Source organism: Haemaphysalis longicornis, unplaced genomic scaffold, assembly GCF_048455015.1.
Source record: "Haemaphysalis longicornis isolate Haplotype H1 unplaced genomic scaffold, Haemaphysalis longicornis Haplotype H1 scaffold_16, whole genome shotgun sequence".
In the NCBI taxonomy this organism is placed as follows: domain Eukaryota; kingdom Metazoa; phylum Arthropoda; class Arachnida; order Ixodida; family Ixodidae; genus Haemaphysalis; species Haemaphysalis longicornis.
The window spans coordinates 16,283,837-16,308,922 of NW_027526266.1; the positions used below are offsets into that span (position 1 = coordinate 16,283,837).

A 25,086-nucleotide genomic window follows, 5' to 3' on the forward strand; every position below is an offset into this window, starting at 1 on the left:
CACACATCAGAGAGGCCATTCGAGCTATCGGTGCTGCGGATGACGAGCTTCAGGAATGCTGGAGTATAATCGCAGAGAAGCGAATTGAAGCCAAGTTGCTCCAAGAGAGAGAGCGCGAAGAAAAGCGGCTCGAGCGAGGGCGCGAGGAAAAACGCCTCTTCTTCCAGCATTCTAAAACGATGGAGACGGCAGAAACCCAGCCGGCGCCTTCGATTTAACTTGCTCACCTAAGTAGCATGATCGACTCATACGCCGCTGAACTGGCTGGAACGCAATGGGGCCAATTTTGCGATGACATGCGGGAAAACCTCAGCATGCGCCGCACATGGCCCATACTACGGCATATGCTTGACCGCACTCAGTCTAAGCAGGCCAGCAAAAACTGACTCACCAAAATTATCCAACAGTTCCCCGGCTCTAACGACCAACTCATGACTAGAATTAAAGAACTCTACTTCACCAAAAGCGCCTGTGAGGCTCTTCCCGACTACCATAAACCCGCCAATGCCGTCATGGATTGGGCAATTACCGTGGCCGAGGTTCGTGCAGACTTACTGAAAATCCGTCCAAGATCGGCCCCCGGGATGGATGGCGTCACTAACCAGCTGCTTCGTAACCTTGACGATCGCTCAATCGATATTCTAACCGCTTACTACAACCGTTTCTGGGAGGCTGGTGATCTACCACCCGAATGTAAACACGCTAAAGTTACTCTCCTCCCGAAACCAGGCAAACCCCTGGCGCTTGAGTACCTGCGACCAATGTCCCTTACATCTTGTGTGGGCAAAGTTCTAGAGCATGTCGTTCATGCAAGACTTGTGAACGACATGAATCAGACTGCGCAATTTCTGCACACCATGTTCGGCTTCTGGGAGGGGCTGTCAACTCAAGATGTACTCCTGCAATTAAAACACGAAATTACCGCTGCCCCTTCAAAGGTAGATAATTCAGCCATTTTGGCACTTGATCTTCAGAAAGCTTTTGATCGGATGTCCCACCTAGCTATTTTGCGTAACGTTGCCACTTTGGCTCCGGGTAGCCGCACGTACAACTATATCCGTAACATCCTTTCGAACCGCACGGCTGTTATTCAGCTCGGCGACCTACAATCCGACTCTATCCATCTCCCAACCATCGGCACGCCTCAAGACGCAGTGTTATCCCCGCTCCTATTTAACATTGCCCTAATCCACCTTCCCAGTAAGCTCGTCACAATCCCTCGCTTACGCCACAGCATATACTCCGACGATATTACGCTGTGGACCACCGGAGGCAGCAACGCTCAAATCGAGGAGGCTCGCAAACAGGGAGCTGACTTAGTTACCGCCGCCGCTCGTCACGTCGGGCTTGGATGCTCACCGGAAAAATCTGGGCTTTTAATTCTCCCCTCCAAACCATCCGGCAAACTACCCCAGACACCCACCATTGAGGTCCGGATTGATGATAGGAATGTTCCCCAAGTGGCAGTCCTGAAAATACTTGGGCTCTGGATACAGCGCAATCGCGCAAACACTTAGTACCTAGCACAGCGGACTTCTCAGGTTAATCAGACGATCGCCCTCATCCGCAGGATTGCTGCCCGCAACAAGGGGCTCAAAGAAACGGAACGTATCCGGCTGATACAGGCATTTATGCTCAGCCGTCCCACTTACTCCCTCGCGTACCGAACTCTCTAATGTCAAATAACTCATTCGAAAGGTCTACAAAACGGTGCTACAAATCCCTCAGACCACTACGACTGCCAGACTCGAGAAACTCGGCATTTACAATACGGCGGAGGAACTCATTGAAGCCCACCTTAACGGTCAGCTAAATAGGCTCTCACCTACGCCCACCGGTCGCACTCTCCTTGCTACTCTTAACCTTCAAGTCCCGATTCTCTGTGACGACGGGCTCCCGATACCACCCGACATTCATTGCTCCCTCACTATCCGCCCTTTACCGCGCAATATGCACCCTGTTTTCAACAAGCAGCGTAGGGAACAACGCGCACAAGCGATTGCAGAGAAATACCCTGTCTACCCCACTACGGTTTACGTGGACGCAGCTTGCTATCGACGGCAGGACGCATACGCTGTCGAACTAATCAGCCATCCCAACACTCTCCCTCTTAACTCCCTAACAGTCCGCACCATCCGACCCGCTGAGGCGGAAGAGGCGGCAATAGACCTAGCCCATACACATAGTCCGCCCCCTACCACTATCATCTCGGATTCGAAAGCGGCCATTCGAAATAACGCCAGAGGCAAGATCTTGCCCCCGGCGCTCGGAATTCTCCTCAAAACTTCCCCTACCGTACCCACAGAGCTGATCTGGACTCAGGCCCACACGAGCGTGGGGGGAAATAAAGCAGCAGATAGGGCCGCTCGAGAGCTCAACGTCCGAGCATGCCCTAGCCTAGAAACCTTTAACGGATCCCTATCAGCTCGGGACAGTCTCTTAACCTTCCAAGACATTACGGCACATCTCCGCCTCTCACGCCGCCAGCTCCCTCCCGCATACCCAGATTTATCCAACAGGGAAGAACGGCTATGGCGACTGGTGCAAACGCATACCCGCCCCTGTCGCTACCACCGGCACCGTATTTATCCTTCCGTCTACCCTGCCCCCAACTGCCCCGTCTGCGGAGCAAGGGAAACCCTGGACCATCTCCTTTAGAATTGTCCCAACAACCCCTTTCCCCCCTTACCAGACGGTGGGCCCAGGGCTGAGGTGCTGGGCAGCTCCGACCTGTCTACCCAACGGGTGGTCACGGCGAGGGCTGCTGCGGTCACCGGTACGCCCGTCACTACGCCCCCGTAAGGGGACTTTAAAGGCTCAATAAAAAGTTTGTCCTCCTCGCGGAAAGCGAGAGGAAAGATGGCGAGTGGGGGAACGGGAGGATAGGCGTGGAGCGGAGGAGCAGGCATTTCAGCTAAAGAAAATGGAGCTGGGAGAGTCGGCAAGGCAGGTTCGAGAGCTGAGCGAGGAGAGTACGCGCAGAGAGGCGAGCACCGAAACCGTAAAGATGAAGAATTTCATGCAACCTTACAGAGTTGGTGAGGATATAGGACTGTTCCTCGTTAACTTTGAAAGAACACGTGGAAAGATAAACTGTTCCCGCGGCACATAACGCCAGCGCCTGCTGACACTTTTACCGTGCGGGGCGGCGGATGTAGTGGCACGGCTGACGGCAGAGCAGGCGGGTAACTACGAGGCCGTAAAGAAGGCGCTGCTTGACAGGTTTCGTCTTTATGCCGAGGCGTTTCGGCAAAGATTTCGTGGTGAATCGGTTAGTGCGGTCGAGTCATTCACAGAGTATGGGTACAAGCTGAAGGCGGATCTGCCCGAGTAGCTGAAAGGAGCTGAGGCATATGGAAACCATGGCAAAGTCGTGGAGGCAGTGGGGCTGGAGCAATTTTACAAAGGGTTATCTGACGGGATGAGATTTTGGGTTCAGGATAAGCATCCTGCGACGGTGGACGATGCGGCCAAACTAGCAGAATACGCGCCCCGTAGCAAGCTGCAGGTTAATGATCACCAACGTTTCAAAAAGCCGCCAAGCACAGCCCCAGGGTGTGCTCCTAAGCGGGATGGGAGCCGCAATCCAGAATCTAAAAGCATTCCCAACCAACAGAGTGCTGAGCGGGCTCGGAAAGCAGGCGATAGCAGGTTGACCCAAAAGGGGGAAGCAGAGTTTGCACGCAACGAACAAAGAAAAAGATTCGAAGCTCAACAGCCTTTAGTTTGTTACAATTGCAGAGAACCCGGCCACATAGCTGCGGTTTGCAGGAAACGCATGGTGGTCTTTTCTTATGTCAGCGACTGCAGAGAACCCGGCCACATAGCTGCGGTTTGCAGGAAACGCATGGTGGTCTTTTCTTATGTCAGCGAAACGTTTGGCCCATTATTTGCATGCGCTGACGGTGAACGGAAAACCATGCCAGGTTCTCAGGGATTTCGCGGCTACATTACATATCATTCACCCAGACCTCGTAAGAAGGGAGGACTACACGGGGGAATGTGCCTGGATAAGACAAGTCGTGGACGCACAAAGCGTTTGCTTGCCGGTGGCGAAAGTAGCGATAGAGGGTCAGTTCGGGAAGCTGGAGACCGAAGCGGTGGTGTCGAATAACCTCCATCTGCAGTACCCGTATTTGTTTTCTAACAAATCGTATCAACTTCTGAGGAAGAGAGGCCTCAGCTTCTGCGAGGGGACCGTGATGGCGCTGACGCGAGCAAAGACACGTGAAATGGCCGCGAGGCTCGAGTACGAGGCATCAGGAACAAGAACATCCCAGCGGGGGAGGAAACGCATAAACATCCCGCCGGCAACGAGGGAAGAGTGGTTCGGAGCCGAAAGGAACCCGAGAATGACCAGACCCCGAACCCGAATGACCAGACCCAGAATGACCAGACCCGAATGACCAGACCCAGAACCCGAGAATGACCAGACGGCAGTTACGACCGCCGAACAGTGGGCAGGCGGTCGCGGCGAAGGCAGGGAGGCCGTCAATGTGGCTAGGTATGGAGAAAACGCAGAGGAAAGCGAACTCGCAGGCGAGGAGGGACGGGCGCGCGTGTTGCCACCGAGCTCCGCCGCATTTCAACGTCTGCATGGCGTCAGCTCGGTTACGTTGCGTGAGGAGCAGGGGGTGGAGGAGAGCATAAGCCGCCTGGATTTATTCCAGGAAAATGGGGGTAGCACGAAAGAATGTCACTTTTTTCGAGAAGGATGGCGTGCTTTGTCGTTGCTACCAAGACAGGCGGGGAAGATCAATTGAGCAGTTAGTGGTTCCAATGAAATATCGAACAGATATTCCGCACATGGCCCATGACAATTCGTGGTCGGGGCATCTGGGAGTCAAAAAGACGAAAGAAACTCCTGCAGGAGTTTTACCTTCCTGGCTGCTTCAAGGACGTGGAGCATTTCGTAAGGTCATGACATGCATGCCCGCGCATCGGAAAATCGTCTGACAAGTGGAAGGCACCGGTGAAGCTAGTTCCGCTGATCACCAAACCGTTTCGGCGTGTAGTCATTGACACGGTAGGACCGCTTCCCACCACAGCTTCAGGGCACAAGTAGGTGTTGACAATGCGCTGTCCGGCGACGAACTTTCCTGAGGCTGCTCCCCTTAAGGAGCTTAGTTCTACGGAGGTGGTGGAGGGTCTTCTGAGTATTTGTTCGCGCGTAGGTTTCCCCGCAGAGCTGCAGAGTGATCAGGGTAGCATTTTTACGAGCGCTCTCACTAGAACGTTCTTGGAGAAGTGCGGCATAAAGGTCATACACAGCTCGGTTTGCCATCCACAGACAAACAGCGTACAACGCTGGCATTCAGTGCTGAAGCGTGTGCTAAGGGCTTTATATCATGAGCACTCTACCGATTGGGAGCGTTGCCTCCCAGCGGCGACGTTTGCGTTGCGCACTGTGCCTCATGAGTCGACCGGGTTTAGCCCGCCAGAGATGGTGTACGGCTGCGAACCGCGGTCGCCACTCTTTATGCTTCGGGAAAACTGGACGATGGAGCAACAGGAGACAGCTGTTGTTGAGTATGTGCTAGAATTGCCCCAAAAAATGAGCATAGCGCGCCAGGTGGCAGAGACTTGCATGAGTGCCGCAAAGGCAAAATCCAAGCTTTATTACGACCGCACAGCCCGGAAGCGTTCGTTTAAAGAAAATGACAAGGTCATGCTGCTGCGGCCTTGCAAGACAAACAAGCTTGAAGTGCAGTGGGAGGGTCCAGCCGAGGTTCTGAAGAAACTGTCAGATACATCGCCGTTGATAATCGTAGGGGCCCCAGGGAAAGAGTCGCGGCCATGCATAGATTACCAACAAATCAACGCAAAGACGAGGGATCAGCTCTACTCTATCCCCAATATTGAAGAAAGGATAGAAACTGTGAGCCGGGCTCGCTACGTATCTACACTCGATCTCATTCGCGGATACTGGCAAGCGCCTCTGACAGCGCGCGCAAGCTGTTATGCGGCATTCGCGACCCCTTTCGGGTCTTACCGTCCCCTTGTGCTCAGTTTCGGGCTAAAGAATGCCCAATTTTGCTTTTCGCGGATTATGTAGGGGGTGTCGCGAGGAATGAGTGATTTCGCCTTGCTCTACCTCAATGACATAGCACTCTTTTCTAACTCGTGAGGGGAGCACCTAGAGCATCTCAGAAAGGTGTTTCAACGGTTAAGTGAAGCTGGGTTGACGGTGAAAGCCCAAAAATGAGAAGCTAGGCGGAGCCAAAGTGTCCTATCTTGGGCGCATTGTCGGACGCGGAAAACGCAGGCCCTCGAAAAATAGGGTCGAGGAAGTCGCGTCTTACCCCAGACTGAAAACTAAGACAGACGTCCGGGCCTTCCTCGGGCTTACCTGCTACTAACCTTGGTACATAAAGAACTACTCGGAAATGGCCAGCCCACTAACAGAGGCACTACTAAAGGACAAGCCCACACAAATTGCGTGGGACTAAAAACAGCGCAAGGCGTTCCAAAGTTTGAAGGCGTCGCTAATGAGCCGCCTTGTTCTCGAGGCGCCAGACTACGATAGGCCTTTCATTGCGCAATGCCATGCCAGTGACCGTGGCATTGGAGTAATTTTGTGCCAGCGGGACGAAGAGGGAAGCGAGCCTCCTATAGTATACATGAGCAGAAAGCTTACCGTTCATGAAGAAGCCTACAGCGCTTCAGAAAAGGAGTGCGCGTGCCTAGTATGGGCCGCGCACAAGTTAGCTTGCTACCTAGCTGGTTGGCATTTCTCTTTTGAGACTGATCACTGTCCTTTCACATGGCTCCAAAACATGTCTTCCAAAACCGGCCGTCTCCTATGATGGAGTCTCGCACTTCAACAGTATAACTTCGATGTTCAGTACAAAAAGGGCAAAACGCACAGCAGGCCTTCAATTTGATGTGAGGGAGGTATGTAACCTTTTCTGACGACAACCACGTCAGAAAGAGAGAAGGAAAGAAAACTTGTATTTACAAAATTTCGGCCTTCCGTTGTGTTCTGGGGAGGGTTTTACTGTTGTTTTCTTCATCATTACGAAAATAAGCTTTTTATAGTGGACAGTTAGCTCCACTACTTGACCCAATGGCTATGGAGTGGGCCATGTGTTATCGTGCACTGTGGCTGTGTATGCGTTGGTGTTATCCTCTAAAGTGACCAAGGAGTGTACGCCCGAGATGCCCAAACCAGCGGAAGGCCGAAGAAGATCATCTGCAGTGGTTGACGCCATTGGACTACAGCCGACGCTTCGAGTGAACCGGTCCGGATCCTCACCCTCAGGTGGAGTTTCGTGGTGGCGGAGGAAGCTGTAGCGACCTAGACCGACAACAAAACTTCGGAGCCTTATGTGCTGCTTCGCAAGTGTAATTTTCGTGGCTCGTGGAATTGTCCCAAAGCGCCGAGCAACCATTTCTACTGGGTCAGAGAGCTCCCGGGAAGCCAAGCAAGCGTCTTTTTTCGAAGCACGGATCGAACGCCGAGAAAACACCGAGAATACTGTAAAACAGTAAAACAACGAAAAGGAAGGTGTCCCTTTGGAGAGCCTGGCTGTCAAGGTCGGAAACCCTCTCCGCGTTCTTCGCCGTGACCGGAACGTGGGCACACTTTTGCGGACCCCGGAGAACCCGGGATTGACGGTCTAGAGACACGGAGCCTGCGCTGTAATTGGTTCGTGTGTCCCCATTGAAAGGCCCCGGAGGGCCCAATGACAGCGGCCCTGGTTACACGGTGTCCATGCTGTGATTGGTTCGTGCAGTTAGAGCCAGAGACACAGTGCAAGGACCTGAAACTTTATTTAAGGTCATGCAGGCCCTTTGTTTGGCACTCGACCTTGTATCCTGACCATGTAACCCTACTTGTTTATAAACCTCCTTGCTTCTCCTTGTCGCCCTGGCCTCTGAATCCTGGTCATATGCGGTGAGCCCCCGAGACCCCGAAACCGGCTAGACAATACTTACTATGAGTATGTGAAAGCAGTTGTATAAGAGCAGCCTGCCACTGGACACAATAAATATTCAAAAAGCAAGCGCGGGAAGTAGACAAGTCCGTCTCTATGGACCCGGATTAAGACTTTCATGCCCTACCATCCCTACAATGTACTCCACCTTCAAACGCTGAAGCTGCAGCTGGCACGGCGGCACCAGCTTCTTCGGCTACACCTCCTCTGGCTTGAGTGGAGGTCCCTTCACCAGATCCGAGAGCAGCACTAATGTCCACGACTACGGGGGCGATGGAGTCAACAGCAGTTTTCAATTCCACCCCTGGTGCTAGGTCTTCTAGAGCTCCTTCCGATGCCACCCTGGAAGGACAACACGAGTCGCAAGCCGAACGTATCTCAATAGGCCTCTGTTCTGCAATCTACTCTATCGTGGAAGCTGTACGCCTCTTTCTCCTCTCTGGTACTACCGCAGTGGCCAAACTGTCGTGACGCTCGTCGACTTCGTTCCGCCTCTACTAGTACAATGGCTGTAGCGGCAACAATCACTATACGTTTCCTACTCTGCAGCAAATTCGGCGAAACAGAATTATTTTTCAAAGGAACGCATGTGGACTTGGTTAGCGGCTTCCAGGATTCCGTAGATTTGTGGAAAAACACCAGCTTGCCGTTGTTGCCATTTCTGAGAGCCCACTTTCCAGAGAGATACACGGCTATCAGGGCACGCAGTCCTGCGTTCATCAACTGGTGTGGCAAATACGGAAATCCTGCTGTGTGGGAGAAACGACCTCAATTCGGGCAACACAATTTACCGCCTAACCCGTTGAACGAATTCGTCGCAGTAGAAGATATACAAGCAGCCAGAAGCACGCAAAAGCTTATTCAGAGGCATCTGAAGAAGCTTGCAAAACGTGTATGGGTGTCCTTTTGTTCGAAGTTGGACCCTCGGAAGCCGCGCACAAGTATATAGAGCTTCGTGCGTATTCTCCGTACACCGCAAACTCAGATGTGAACTTTTAACTCTGTTTCTCTAAGAATGAAAGTAAGCGACTTATATGTCGGTGAAGGCTTCGGTGCTACAATTACCGCCGCACCGGGGTCCTTAAAACGAGGATTTCCAGTGATGCGAACAAATCACCGAACACACGTTACATGGACCAAATATTTTCTATGGCAGAACTTGAAGCTTTTCTGTGCTCAGTTAACAAGGCCTCTTCCCCAGGCCCAGACGGGATAGGTTATACCGTTTTTTGCCATCTAGGCCCCAATGCGAAGCGGTGGGTCTTGTCAATATTCAACCGTTCCTGGTGGACCAGCCGTCTCGAGCCTGGGTGGAAGAAAGCTCGCATCATGCCAGTTCTAAAACTTGCCGAAGACCCCACCAATATTGATTCGTAATGGCGTATTGCGTTTCTAAGCTGCATTGGAAAGCTCATGGTGAAAATAGTACTGCTCCGCGTAGAGTAGGATCTGACTGACAGAAGCGTACGTCTATCGCAGATGTCGGGCTTCTGCAAGGGCCGGAGCAGTACTGATAACGGCATTGCCCTTGCAACACATGGGAAGCACGCAAAGATCTGACGGTTAATTACCATTGCAGCCTTCATTGACATTAAATCATAATATGACTGTGTCCTCCATGAAGCTGTCAGGACAGCGATGACGTTTGTAGGCATTGCGGGACGAATTTATGACTAGATGTCTGGTTACCACGGTGATAGGACCACCTACATGTCAGTAGGGGATGGTGAGACATCCCTCTGTAACGGGACCCCTGGTGTCCCTCAGGGTGGGGCGTTGAGCCCTACTCTTTTTCAATACTTCGATTATTGGCGTTGACAGATGTCTGCCGAAATCGGTATAAATCTCCATATACGCTGACGATATCGGTATCTGATTCTTGGGCCGCAACAGGCGTGTGCTCCAGTCGAGACTTCGGCTTGCTGTAATCTAAATGGAAAAATTTCTCGGGACAAGTGGCCTTGATATATAACCGGCCAATTGCGACGCAATGGCCTTAACAAAGCGGGACGTCTGGAATACCTTTTAATGGCCACAGGCGTGCTGATAGCGTATGTCACCTATCACAGGTTTTTGGCTGTTACCTTCGAACGCCATGTGACATGGACGCCGAACATCCGAGGCCTAAAGCAGAAGTTCACGTCATTCGCGGACATTTTTGCCGTGCTTTCCAACAGCCCTGGTGGTTGTAGCGTCAGCTCTCCTTACGGGTATACGATGCCCTTCGGGAAGGCTTACTTTGCTATAGCCTCCCAGCCGTGACTTCTTTCTCCAAAGGAAATTATAAAATACTTGATGGGAGCGCAGGCTCGAATACTTTGCCTTGGCGTCCCGAAGACAACCTCTACAGTGGAAACCTTGACATCGAGCAGTCAGCTTCCGTCCACTGCTTTGAAGGCAATGGAACAGCTTCGCACGCGGCTGGGGTTGTGGCAAGGCAACATGGGCATCCTCTTGCTGCAGCCTTTGTCTCCGAAGTGCAGCACGGACTGCCTTCTTAGTATCAACCTTCAGCCGGTTCTCCTCACCCTCCGTGGCTATTTCCTCCAATAAATATAGTCACCACGGTACCTGGAGTTAAGCGAAAGGCGGATATACCAGCCCCAGCTCTACATTTCTTTGCCATAGAGCTTATTGTCACGAAGCCAAAGATGACACAGTCGTATTCAAGGAAAAACACGTTTATTAGAGCGAACTTGTGCTCCCCTAACAACTCAAAAAGTACGCAGGCGGCGAGGCAGCAGTCAACAAAGCGACGTGCGTAAGCGAGCGTCGAAGGCTCGATTATCGCGGCGTCCGCTCTGCACGCTTTTATCTTTCTGCACGAGTGTTTCTCGAAGAGTCGATTTACATCCAGAACATTTGATATCAAAGAAGATTATTCTAGGCTGTTGACGTTAGTTGGAAACGCTGTCCCTATCAAAAGAGAAAGAGGTAACACGCACGGCATAGAAATCAGCAATGGAACACGCGCTTCCGTTGGCACAGATAACACAGACCGCGCAGCCGTACAGTAAAAGCAAAACAAAAATAAACAACCCCATTGCATGGTTTCCCGCATTACCTCCTCTGAAAGTGCATGACCCCATCCTAAAATAAAGGCCAGTCCGAACAAACAACACAAATGTCCCTCGATCATCTTGCGTGGTACGGTTTCAGGCGAACCACGTGGACGACTTGGGGCCGCGTGCGTCGTCGAGATGTGCCGTGATCGCCGTCGGGGTATCACCTCGTAAGTAAGTTGGCCAACACGTCGTAGAATCCGGTAGGCTCCCAAATACCGTCGCAGAAGCTTTTCACTAGGCCGGCGTCATCGGATGGGAGTCCACACGCCCACAAGATCCCCTGGATATTACTGGGCATCTCGGCGTCGGAGATTGTAGCGTGCGGCATCCCCCAGCTGCTGGTTCGTTGTAGAAACTTGAGAGTACTGGCGCGCCTCCTCTACACGCTGAAGGTATCCATGGATGTCGGCGTTGCGGTCATCGTCTTCGACGTGCGGCAGCATGGCGTCAAGCGTCGTAGTCTTCCGTCTTCCAACGACATTCTCGCACGGTGTCATCTGCGTGGTTTCTTGGATAGCCGTGTGGTACGAAAACGTGACATACGGGAGAACTTCGTACCAGGTCTTTTGTTCAACGTCGACGTACATGCACAGCCTATCTGCAATCGTATCGTTCAAACGTTCCGTTAGTCCGTTCGTGTGGGGGTGATACGCCGTAATTCTTCGGTGATCTATGTTACTGTGGCAGAATATTCCTTGCAGCAGCTCCGCAATAAAGGCCGTTCCGCGGCCTGTGATTAAGACTTCAGGGGCTCCATGTCGCAGCACAACTTGGGATATGAAGAAAATCCAACTTCTTGTGCAGTCCCCCTGGGAAGAGTGGCGGTGCCTGTGTAGCGCGTCACTTAGTCTGTCGCTACGACAATCCACTTGTTCTCGGGTCGTGACATAGGGAACGTGCTCAAACGGTCCATTCTAATCTGATGGAAGGGCCTCAATGGGACGGCAATCGCCTGCAGAAGTCCGGCGGGTGTCATCGGTGCTGTTTTTCGTCGCTGGCAGTTAGGGCAGCTCCGGACGTAGTGGACAGATCGGTTGTAAGGTGGGGCCAGTAGCACTTTACTTTGATTTTTCTAATAGTACGTGCAGTGCAGAGATATCTGGATGACGGGTCGTCGTGACGGGCTTACAAAAGTTCGTCTCGAAGGTATGCAGGGATGACTAAAAGATAATTCGTTCTCGTTACAAGATTGAAATTTTTCTTCACGAGGGCGGAGTTTTTTAGGCTGAATGCTAGTAAGTTGCGTTTGAAGGCCCTAGTCACGCCGACGTTGCGTCCTTCGAGGTAGTCGATCATGACGCGTAACTCAGAGTCGTCACGCTGCTGGGCGGCTAGGTAGCTCTCCGTCACGACTCCGAAGAACGCGCTGTCTTCGTCGGAGTCTTGACGTGGTGGGTCGGCGTTGGCGCGAGACCGATAGTCGTCGTAGGAGTGTTTCCTTCCTGTTTTATAGACGATGGTAACGTCGAATTATTGTAGGCGCAAGCTCCATCGCCAAAGACGTCCCGAGGGGCCTTTCAATGTGGCGAGTCAACACAGAGCATGTTCTGTCACAACCTTGAACGGTCTGCCATACATGTATGGGCGAAAGTTTAAAATGGCCCATATAGTAGCGCGGCACTCTTTCTCGGAGACAGAGTTGTTTTTCGCCTCCTTCGACAAACCACGGCTGGAGTAGGCGATTACCTTTTCGCAACCACTTTGCTTTTACACATGAACGGCACCTAAGCCTATATCGCTGGCGTCCGTGTGTATTTCCGTTTGAGCGTTTCGTCGAAATACTGGCTTTGCAGGATTTGTTGCAGCTCGCAAAATGCTTTTTTGTAGTGTGTTCCCAGCTGAAAGGGGTGCTATTTTTCGTGAAGCGCATGAGTCTCTCTGCAATGCGTGCGAAGTTCCCGACGAAAGGCCGGTAGTACGCGCATAATCCGAGAAATCTTCGCACTCCCTTCTTGTCTTTCGGTCTTGGGAATTTCGCTATGGCTCAAGCTTTCGCCGGATAAGGCACGACTCCCGCGGAGTTGACGACATGGCCCAAAAAGCTTGATCTCCTTGTACGCGAAGCGGCACTTTCCAGGCTTCAGCGTTAAACGCGGCGTGCAAATGACCTCTAGTACAAGTTCCAACCTTGCAAGTTGTTCTTCGAAAGTCCGGGACAATACTACAACGTCGTCGAGGTGTACGAGGCAGGTGCGCCACTTTAGGCCAGCTAGCACAGTGTCCATGACTCTCTGAAACGTTGCTGGCGCCATGCATACCCAAAACGGCATCACCTTGAACTCGTATAGGCCGTCCGGGGTTATGAATGCAGTCTTTTCTCGGTCTCTCTCGTCCACCTCAATTTGCCAGTAGGCCGTCTTTAAATCCATCGAAGAGAAGTAATTTGCGCGGCAGAGGTGGTCGAGGTTGTTGTCGATTCGTGGCAGAGGGTACACGTCCTTTTCGGTGATTTTGTTCAGTCACCGGTAGTCAATGAAGAACATAAATGTGCTGTCTTTTTTCTTCACGCGTAGGACCGGCGCAGCTCAGGGGCTTTTCGATGGTTGTATTGCATCGTCGCTGAGCATGTCGTCGAATTGAGTCCGGATTGCTTCCCGCACATGTGAAGAGACGCGGTACGGTGACTATCGGTGACTTGCTTCTTGCGTTTCTTCGAGGAACGCAACTGCAGCGTCCTTATTTAGAAGCTGCTATTCCTCGATGAAATTCGTGACGAAAACATGGGATTTGCATTGCTCTAAGCGCGCAATGCCTCTTGCAACGGAGATACCGTGGCCGAGTACCAATCTTTGGTCGCTCTCAACGATAGCGTCGATGCAGTCGATGTCAGGAGCAGCATATTCACAGTAGGCGGCGATGATCAAGCTTGCGTGGGGTGGCAGGGTGATGTGATCGTCGGTTATCCTTACAGCAGCACGGTGTTCGGGGCTTGGTTCCTGTGTCATGAAGTGATCGGAGGAAAACCTTATCGACTTGGCAGATTAATTCACCGTTGTCCGTCAAAAGGTCTATTCCAAGACTTACGTCGCGGAAGCAGTGAGGCAAAATGACGAAAGCGGCAGCGTACGAGGTGCCGTCTAGGGTGACGCGTGATGTGCGCCTTCCACTTGTCGTTACGAGATGGCCTCTTGATGTGCGTATGTGTGGTCCGTTCCATCTGGTCGTAACTTTCTTCAGCTTAGAAGCGAATGATCCGCTTATTACAGAGTAGTCAGCTCACGTGTCTACGAGGGCAACTACATTAAAGCCGTCGATGGCCAACTGGACGCTGAAAGTCGCCTTCCTCGAGTTCTGGGTGCGTTGGGGCTTCGTATCTCGCCTTGTCCGTGATATGGTTGGACACTATGCGTCGTAGTTGTCGTCGTCGTCTCAGTGTCCGGATCAGTCATGTCGGGCACGCTTCGCTGCGTCTTGCTATCGTCGTGTTCGGGAGTCAGGTCACGGTTAGATTGGCTCGTCGGGCTCAGGGTATGTCGTAGATCGTTGTCTTCGGCGAATCGTTGCGTCGTATGAGGGTTTTAGTTTTTCCGCCGTTGTGCAAGTTCACCTCCAGAAGTTGCTGCCTTTAGTTTCTCCTGCGTGGGCTGGGGGACCTTCCACGGGCGAAGACATCATTGCTACCGCGGTTCGGCGACTGGTATGGGTATGGCGAGAGAGAACGGTTGATACGCGCTGCACCTCAGTTGGCGTTGGACAGGTACTCTTCGATTTCAGTAGGGTGCTTGCCGGGCCGGGGGCATGGTGTGTCGACGGAGAACCCTCTCAAACCGAGCCTCTTGTAGGGGCAGCTACGGTAGAGGTGGTTGGTTTCTCCGCAGTGGGAGCTCAGAGGACGATTGTCGGGAGTTTGCCATACGTCCGTCTTCCTCGGCGTCGGGTTTCGGACTACAGCGGGGCCAGGTGGGCGACATTGGACGTTGGTACGGCGGAGCCTTTTGATGACGTGGTGGAGCAGGGCGGACGCGAGAAACAGCCATGTAGTACGTCACAGCTTGTGGCTCGAGGGGTACTTAGGGCGGCGCAAAAATTCCCAACATGGTTTCACTTCTTCCCTAATCACGTTGCTAAGGGAAGTGACTTGGGGCTCCGTCGGCGTGGGGAGAAGTTTCCGCTTCTCCTCTCTTACTACTGCGCGGATGGTCTCGCGTAGGCTATCAGCCGGAAACCGCTTGTTGTCGACGTAGTTCGTGTTGGCCGTGCCAACAAAGTTGCGGTCATGTTGCTTAGCACGCATTTCGAGGGACTTCTCGATTGTTTATTATTATTATGCTTGTGTTTATTGGCGTAAGGGTATCTGCGACCAAAGAGTGCAAAGGCTCTGTTAGGTGGTCCTTCTACGTCACGTTCACACTTAAACATGTATGAAAGGAGCATGAACGTGCCACTGCCAAAAAACTATATATGGGTGTAGAGGGCCCGTAAATTAAAACAAAATGATGATGACTCATGGATATGACACGTAAGAAAGCTAGAAGGTTCACCGATGCCCGAGTCACTCATGGTTGAGTAAGAGAGTTTTGACTTTTTCTTAAACTTTTCCCAGTCGGCACCGGAGTTTCTGAACTTTTTATGCGAGATGGCACTGCAGGGGCCTGTTTCTAGACATCTGGGGGTAACTGGGAAGTGGTCTTCCGTAGTGGTTAGTGTCGACCTCCCATTCAACGGACGGAAAAAGAATGGAAGACCCAATAGCCAAATCGATGTGCGAATATGTGTGGTGTGTTTGACTATAGTATGTTGGCTGTTTTTTGTTGATTAGGTAAGCTCCGGATGATAAAACAATCTTTTCCAGCAAGCGGCCCCGGGTATCTGTACGTTCAGACCCCCAGAATACACAATGACCATTAGGATCGCCTACTAACAAAAAAGAAGATGGAAGCTCGTCTATTAGAGCCTGGAAATCTGAACTTGATAGGTAGTAGTTAGGAAGAATGTATAAGCAGCAAACTGTTAATAGCCTATTACAAATTATTGCCCGGACAGCCACTACTTGGACAGGAGTAACAAACTGAACGAATTGACAGGGGATAGAATTTTTACATGACAATCGCTGCACCACCAGAAAAGTGAGTCCAGCCGTCTCTGTCTTTCCTGAATACTGTGTATTGAGTGAGGAAGTTGGTTTGTGTCTGTTTAAGGTGTGTTTCTTGTAGGCACATCATATTCAGCTGATATTTGTGGAGGATTTCATATATCTCATTGACGTTTTTCATTAGTCCCCTACAGTTCCATTGCATCATACTTTGGGCTACAATGAAAACTTAGGAGAATTCCAGTGCTGTGTAAGGGGTTTTCTGGGCGGTGCTCGAATGAATCAGAGCCCGTGACTCGGGGACCTTGCGGTTTTTTCCCTCTGCGAAAACTGCCGCGATGCTCTTTTCATGACTGGAATGCAGGCCGAGATGGCATAATATCCATGTCGTCATCGGTGTTTTGAGGCTTAGACGAGATGGCGGTCTTACGATGCCCAGCCAGCAACGTATTTGATGGAATACCAAGAGATCCCACCACCACCTTCTTTGATATGTTGGACATGGCTGCGGAACAGGAGCCTCCCGCGTCCACATACATTGCCACTGGTGCTTCCGTGGCCGGAGTGTTTAGAGTGGCGACCGAAATGCCAGTTGCAACGTTTTTTTTTGTTCTTGCGCAGCACCCGCAGCCGCCCCAGGAGTTGCAGGAGTGTTTTTGGCTGCCACAGCAAGCGCCTCGGGTAGCGTAGGCGGGACCAAGTCAGCTTCGCTGACCTGAATACCCGCGGAAACCAGACGCCACCCCTCCCCCCGGCGGTCTGCGTCGGCGTAGCTCCCTGAAGGGACCAGTGCATGCCGTTTGCGCGTTTCTGGGAATGACAGATTTTGGGTCACTTTGAGGTTGATGATCTCTTTTTTTGTTTGAATTTCTGGCAAGAGCGAGAGTATGCTGCGTGGGGTCCATCACAGTTGCTGCACTTGAATTGTGTTGCTTTGCACTCGTTAGTCAGTTGTGTCCGGCGCACTTAGCGCACGTTTGTTTCCCTCGGCACCCATTGGTTCCATGCGCATACTGTTGGCACTTAAAGCAACGGCGCGTGTTAGGTATATGCACTCTGGTCTTGCAGTGCATAAAGCCAGCGTTGACAGACTCTGGCAAAGGGCAACGATCAAACGTTAATATGATGTTCTTTGTCCTTATTTCCTTTCCGTCACGTCTCATTGTGATGTGTCGAACAGCGGGTACCCCCGCTCCCGCAAACCTTCAAGGAGGTCCGAGTCAGTTTTATTTATCAGTTCTGCTTCGGAAATGACACCTTGGCAGCTGCTGAGGGTGCAATTGGGAGTTACAGTGATGTCAAAGTCGGCTAACGTCGTTTGCTTCAGTAGGGTGTTCGTTTGGTCCTTGTTGTTCACTTCGATAAGCAGGTCACTTGAGGTTAGTTTTTTCGCTTAGTATTATATGCAACGCATCTCATGCTCGCCCCTCTGTCCTTCCTGCGTCTGTCCGGCGCTGTGCGCACAGCTGCGCCTCTCCTCCTTTCCTCTCTCCGATAGTGAACACTCTCTCCCAAACAGCTGCGGGTTGGCGCAGCGCGGTCTCACTCCGTTGCTAGGCGCCGGTGGGCGGCTCTATGCTCGGCGCTGCGCGCGCTGCGCATGTGCAGTACTCTCTCTCTCTCCGCGCCCTGCTCTCCTTCGGGCGCTGTGAATATAAAGCGGCATGCCGCGCTCCGACGGCCTCAGTCGACGGTCGTCCGCATTACGCTATAACTCTGGCAGTACCCGACGATTGCTTGATGCAATGGTCGAGCCCCTAACTGTGCACTTTACGGACCACAAGACACTCATTCTCGTCTGCAATAAAGACCGTACCTGAGCCTACGTGTACTGCATGTGCATTGCATGGTGAAATTGGAAAATTACGCCCACCTCCCCTTCGCGTGAGAATCCCTGCTATAAGCGTAATCAATACGATAGAAAACGCCAATGGAACCCCCCATGAGATGCGTTGCATCACACCAGGGCTCCTGCTAGAGGAGGTGGCGTAATTGTTTGCCTACGAGACTTTCAATAAACTTTGATACTAAGAACACAGACCTGTTGGTAATCGGCGTTGCCTTAACAGCTGCCTGCATTATTAGAAAGCGTGGAAAGTTGTCGGGATGGGTGAAAAGCAGGTTTAAAAAAATTACGCCCACCTCCCCTTGCAGGAACCTTGGTGTGGTGCAACGCATCTCATGGGGGGTTCCATTGGCGCTTTCCATCGTATTGATTACGCTTATAGCAAGGATTCTCACGCGAAGGGGAGGTGGGCGGACGACCGTCGACTGAGACCGCCAGAGCGCGGCATGCCGCTTTATATTCACAGCACCCGAAGGAGAGGAGAGTGCGGAGAGAGAGAGTACTGCACATCCACAGCGCGCGCAGCGCCACCCACCGGCGCCTAGCAACGGAGTGAGAGTGCGCTGCGCCAATTCGCAGCTGTTAGGGAGAGAGTGTTCGCTATTGGAGAGAGGAGGAGAGGCGCAGCTGTGCGGACAACGCCGGACCGACGCAGGAAGGACAGAGGGGCGAGCATGAGATGCATTGCATGTAATAGGCTTTGTAATTGCTTCGGTGCTTGCCCTTTTTGGGGCCCGATGATTTGAAAAGAGGGGTTTAGAGAATATTATACGCCTTAGTATAAAGCAGAGGACGGGGGTTCTTTCTTCATTGACCATGAGTCAATGACGGACCGGAGCTCCCTGCCTGGTAGACAGACAGGGAGCTCATCGGCCGGAGCTTTTCTAGGGCTCCGACGGCCACCGTTTACGGATTCTACCCTTCACCTTTCAAAATCTCGCCAAGGTTGGACACAGCTTTTTTATGGGAGCTCGGGGTTCGCGGTGTCGCGCTCACCATCACCATTAAAACTCAATGTGCCCCGTGCTGGGCCTTCCCAATTGTGCTGGCTTCGCTCACGAATTCGGGGATGGTTTTCGGCGGATTGCGGACAAGTCCAGCAAACGGTTCCTCCTTCACTCAGCGCATTAAGAAGCATAACGTATTTTCTTCTGTCATTTCCGGGTCCCTGCGGCGAAATAGTTGTTTCATCTCCTCAATAAAAATCACGACACCTATGTTGGGGTGTTGCGTGGCGCTTCCAACAAAAGTGTGACTCGCTCCTTCCGCAGGACGGTGGTAAATGTTTTCAGGGACTCGCTCTTACAGAGAGTTCAGTCAGTCAGGGAGCTTTCGTTGTTCTCGAACCAAGCTCCAGCTGCATCCTCCAAATATAAGAACACATGCCGAAAGGTTTCCTCGTGATCCCACCTTTTCAAGGTCCGGACGCGCTCCACTTTCTCCAGCCAGTCCTCAGGGTCTTCATCGGGACATCCCCGGAACGATGGTGGTTCCAGGGGCTCTTCCAAGACGATGGGGGGAGCGGCTTCATGCACAATCTTGTCGGATGCGGCATTCTTCCTCTTGGTTCTTTCCAGTAAAAGTACATACTCGGTCTGTAAACCTTGAAGTCGGTGGCTTTCTGGCTTGAGCTGGCTTGTCGGTTTCCAGAAGGAGGAGGGGGCATAAAGGGTGCGTATCCAGCAGCTCCACCAGATGTCACGAGGCCAAATATCACACAGTCGTCTTGAAGGAAAACACGTTTATGGAATCGAACTTGTGCTCCCATAACAACTCAAAAAGTACACAGGCGGTGAAGCAGCAGTCAACAAAGGACGTGTGCAGGCGAGCGTCGAAGAGTCGAATACCCCGGCGTCCGCACTGCACGCTTTTACGTTTCGGCGCGAGTGTTTCTCGAACCATCGATTTAAATGAGAACATTGTAGATCAAAGAATATTATTCTAGGCTGTTGGCGGTAGTTGGAAACGCTCTCCGTATCAAAAGAGAAAGCGATAACACGCACGGCATAGAAATACAGAATGGAACACGCGCTTTTCTTGGCACACAGATACCACAGACCAGCACAGCCCGGCGGCAAAAGCAAAACATAAATAAACAAACCAAATGCATGGTTCGCGGCAATTTTAACAACAAATACAGAGGCCCCACTCCCGTGTACACTGATGGCTCAATGATGGCGACATCGTCGGCGATGGGGATTTCGATTCCCCCTCGCTGAGCCACAAGCCCTACTGAGCCACAAGCCCTCTACGACAGTAACTGAGCTGGATTGACTGCGCGATGCTTTTCATTATATTCTATGGCAGATGGCCAATCAACGGCATATTTTACAGACTCCAGGTCAGCAGTCGAGAGCTTAAAGTCGCTTCGAAAAGAAAACCTAGCCTGGGAAATCAATTATTTGTACTTACAAGCCATGCAAAAAAGACACAGAGTAGATCTGCAGTGGATTCCTCCACATTGTAGAGTTGCCGGCATGGGTGCAGCAGACAAAGCCGCCTCAGCTTCACACAATCTCTGCAATCAAGCTCTGCCGATCCCATTCACCAGAAAGGATGCGGCAATACTCGCTTCATCAACCACATGCAAAGCGCTGATGTCTATCTGGACTGACGCAAGACAGAATACGCACCTCTTCACGTGATTGATCCCAATTGCACCTTCAGAATGCCACCTGGGCCTAGCCAGCGCGAGGAAACTATTCTTCATAGGCTATGCTCGAATTTTGGCTATAAGGCACATTGCGTGTTCGAAATCCTGGAGGCATCTTCACCTCTTTATTTCACATGTGGCTCACGAGAAGATATTTATCATGTCATATGCGTGTGTCCAAGGTACACCGTGCACACACAGAAACTGATATCATCTTTTAGCAGGCAGCTTGGTGCGGGACTTGAGCTGAGCGTTGTTTTAGGTCCTTAGTCGGGTACCAGTAAGGGTACACGCGCAATCAAAGCTCTCTTAAAATTTTTTAGGAGCACAGAACTGGGCAGAGTATTGTGATTGAAAATTTTGAGTACATCAAACAACACCTTTTTATTTTCACATTTTTTTCATTTTTTTTTGTTCTCTCATCTAGCGTAGCAAGACAGCGCGACGGCTTGGCCAACATCGCTGGTCTTCATTATAGTTATTCTCTCTCTCTCTCTCTCTCTCGTTGTCTTTCCCTCTCTCTTGCGAACACGAGCTGTTGCCCTGGGTATATATCTTGATTTCGCAAGGCATTGGATAGAATCAACCATAGAATATTAGCTGTTAAACTTGAACATTGTGGAATCCGCGTTGCTTTACCTGGGCCTTTAATCTCGCGCCTAATATATAGAAAGCAAAGCATTATAACTGATCGAAATCATTCCTACTGAGAAATAGCATCCGGAGTTCCACAGGGAAGGATACTCGGGCCACTGCCTTTTATTATTTACGTTATTGGAGTAACCCCGGCTTAACAAAAATGCCGTGTGTACGATGTATACAGATGACACTGCTCTCCTCTTTCAGTCCACAAATGTTCGCGAACTAACTTACGTAGCGTATATCGCATTACAAAACATTTAAGACGAACTAAAATAAATTCCTTGGAAATAAATGCCTCCAAAAAAAGCTGTTTAACTTACACCTGTACCAAATATAGTAAATCGTCACCTAAGTATATAGTTAGGGTCAGGGAACATAGCAGTTGTGAGGGAAGTAAAGACAACGAAATGATTTTTCATCAACAGATGAAGTGGAACACACAAGTGAATGATGTGGCGAAGCGATTGCCGAAGGCATGGGGTATCCTATGTAAATTTCGGAAGGTACTTTTATCCAGTTAAAATGTTGCTTTATAACTCTATGCTTACGCCTCATATAAATTACTGTAACCTTGTATGGGGAACCTAATGGCAAGGAAACTAATATAAACTCCTTTTATTACAAAACAAGGCCATCTGCCACATTCAAACGCTTCTTATGATGCGCACAGGGCCGACTTGTTCGCAACGGTAAACGTTCTTACACTCCAACAGACTTTCCAGTTTAATCTCGTTATGAAATATAAGCACAGTGTGAAATATAAAAATGAATTCTACTTCAGACAATCTATTCTCAAGAAACCTCAGGAATACCAATATAATGTTAGGTAGAGAGACCTACCGTTAAAACCTTTTTCCTGTACAAACGATAGATTCCATAAACTAGAACACCGCATGCCCACTTTCTTGGGACAACTACAACGTCACGAAATTGATTTGTCCACTATTACAAAAAAAAAAGAATTTAATGGACGTCTTATCTTGAATATAAAGGGAGCACCCCTGTTTTTTTACCATTTAAATGTCGGAGAAATTGCATTGTTATGTCGTATCGCTTGTTCAATGTCCGTGTGTACTTTATTACTCCATTTATGTTGGTGAAAGAACTTCGTGAATACATCGATACTACGTATATATTTATGAATAAATTTTATTTATGCGCTCTAATTATGTACACCTTACCTGTGTAAGGGAAATTATTCTATCATGCGTGAGCTTAAGCTTAGTTAAAAATGCTAAAAAACTGAATGGCAACGACGTAAGACTTGTGAAGTTTTCATTTGCTTGACGGGTGCAGCTACCTTTCACGGAGCAGTTTTGTGCGGCGCCGCAGTACCCAGATGCACTGAAAACATGGTTGCTGTTGAAAACAAGTATGCCCTTTTCCTCATTAGTGACGAAAAAACCCACATCTTTCAATACGGCGAAATTCAGCTCGATGAATCGCATTGTCCGCCTTCGCAAATAACTGCCTAGTAGGCGGCGGAGGCGCACCTGTCCTTCCATTGGGCGATGGTACCGCTGCTGCTGGCGCTGGAACGGCGGAGCCCCACGTCTTCTTGAGGTGCCGCACTCTGCCTATGAAGATAAGAAAACAATTAAGCCTTGCCTGACAGGAAACAAACTTTGTGAACAAGGTAGAACTGGTGTAACTTCTAAGTGATACGTTAGCAGTTCAAGAAACAAGGCAGACGACAAAAAACGAACCGGGCAGGCGCTAGTTGAACTGATTTATTTACAAGCTACATCTCGCATATATAGCTCAAAATTCCGATCATACGCAGCGTGAACCATTTAATACACACATCCCAAATAATCATCGCAACAAATACAGAGATAACAACAGCCTGTACACTAAGTCAAACACGTTAACAATTCTACCTGAGAGGAAAAGAGAGCAACGGAAGTATTACTGACACAGTCATGACCATATTTCTTGATATAAAAAGCTTCCAGTATTTCACGCGCTTTGGGATGGCTTCTGCCCAAAGTATTGATATCACTTAGCCGTGCAAAACAATCCTTACAGTTCCCGCAATGTACAGGCAAGTGCGTAGTCCCCCCATTGCCAATTCATGCTCCCGTGCTCGATCATTATTACACCGCCCCGTCTGGCCGATATAGGCCAATCCGCACGAAAGCGCAATCTCATACACCACACCGGTGCAGCGCTTCACAAATGGCCTGGCATGCTCCTTATCGCATGCTCGCTTCTCCGTGGCATAAACGCGTGGGCACAGGGCAGAGAGCTTCCTAGGTATGAAAAGACAACGGGGATGCCGTGTTGTTTTGCCACCGTCTCCATGTGGTGGGATACCTTGTGAACATAAGGCACCACTTAGGGCCTTATTGTCGTGCGCTCCAAATCAGCACTTTACTTTCTCCCACCACTTTTTATCTGTTGAAGCAAAGATTTAGCAACCGCTTTAATCACCGAGCAGGGAAACTAAGCTGCAACCATCCTTTCCACTGTTTTTGAAGGCTAGGTACATTTTGTGAAAGCCCGACCTCGTGATAGCAGACCCAAAGCGTAAAATTGCAAAGGCGCTTATCACTCTCTTCGAGTCTAAGGAGCTGAAATACAGCAGTGCTTTTTTTTCCTTGGGGTGAAAAAAACCGGCAGGTGTAGTTCTTCTGAAACTTTAAGGTCCAATCTCAAAACGGCAATGCACCGTTTAACGGTAGTTCATGTGTGAAATTTAAGCCTTTGCCATGTAGTTCAAAGGTTGATAAAACCTGGTTAATTGCTTGTGCACGCGTCATTAATCGCAAATCGTTAAATAAGACTAGAAAGTCATCATCATACCAAAACACCTTCCGGACAATTCCTCCCTCGAAGGCGCTTACCAACGCTCGCTCAAAAAAAGCTAAAAAATGTTACATAGAACAGGGGCAACACATGACCTAATGTATAGGCCTTGTCGTTGAAGGGTAAAACCGTCGTCAAAAGTAATGAACGTATTCTTGAGATAAAATACCAGTAGGGAAATGAAGCCAGCGAACGACACACCAGCTGCATTCTGAAACTTAACAGCACCATTCTCATTAATACCTTCCATTACACAGCCACATAACTCTCTCTGAGGCGCAGAGTAAAACAAGTCCTCTACATCCACTGAAAACCTATAGCTAGCAAAGCAATCACCTTGCAAGATACGAGTGACCACTGAATTTTTTGTGGCGTACGGGTCCTTGACTGCTAACGCATTCAAATGTTTTTCTAGAAAACCGCTGACACAATTCTGCCTAGTGCCCCTCCCACTAACAATTTTACGGAATTATACATCTACTTTGGACGTTTTATGCAGAAATGCATTATAGTCGGGGGTTGTCGTGCGTCCCTTGGCCGGCGTGCGCAGCGCGTCTGATGATGATTGTGGCATGATGCCCCTAGGGATTGGCCAACCAAACAATCTATCACGAGATAGCTTCGCGTTCAATCACCATCGTCATCTTCCCGTACGGGAACCGCTGAAGAAGAAGAAGGAGAAGAAGACAAAGCTGCAAAGAGGAGGGCTGCGTGAGTTTTGGCTACCGTTATCCTCCTCGGTCGGCGCATCTTCCCGATCTGAACCCGGTCGAAGAGCGGCGCAGCGCGTCTGATGATGATTGTCGCATGATGCTCCTAGGGATTGGCCAACCAAACAATCCATCACGAGATAGCTTCGCGTTCAACCACCATCGTCATCTTCCCGTAGGGGAACCGCTGAAGAAGAAGAAGGAGAAGAAGACAAAGCTGCAAAGAGGAGGGCTGCGTGAGTTTTGGCTACCGTTATCCTCCTCGGTCGGCGCATCTTCCCGATCTGAACCCGGTCGAAGAGCGGCGCAGCGCGTCTGATGATGATTGTGGCATGATGGCCCAAAGGATTGGCCAACCAAACAATCCATCACTAGATAGCTTCGCGTTCAACC

At 50.4% G+C, this 25,086-nt stretch overlaps 1 protein-coding gene across 2 annotated transcripts in view; it reads right to left on the reverse strand.

The window, feature by feature from the left end:
• LOC144166128 (caspase-7-like) overlaps positions 1-25,086 on the reverse strand; it is a 227,072-nt gene that overhangs the window by 156,288 nt on the left and 45,698 nt on the right. For both annotated transcript variants that reach the window (XM_077695742.1, XM_077695743.1), the window contains one exon: positions 22,669-22,752. In XM_077695742.1, the coding sequence (XP_077551868.1) occupies positions 22,669-22,752 (84 nt within the window). The remainder of the gene's footprint in view (positions 1-22,668; positions 22,753-25,086) is intronic.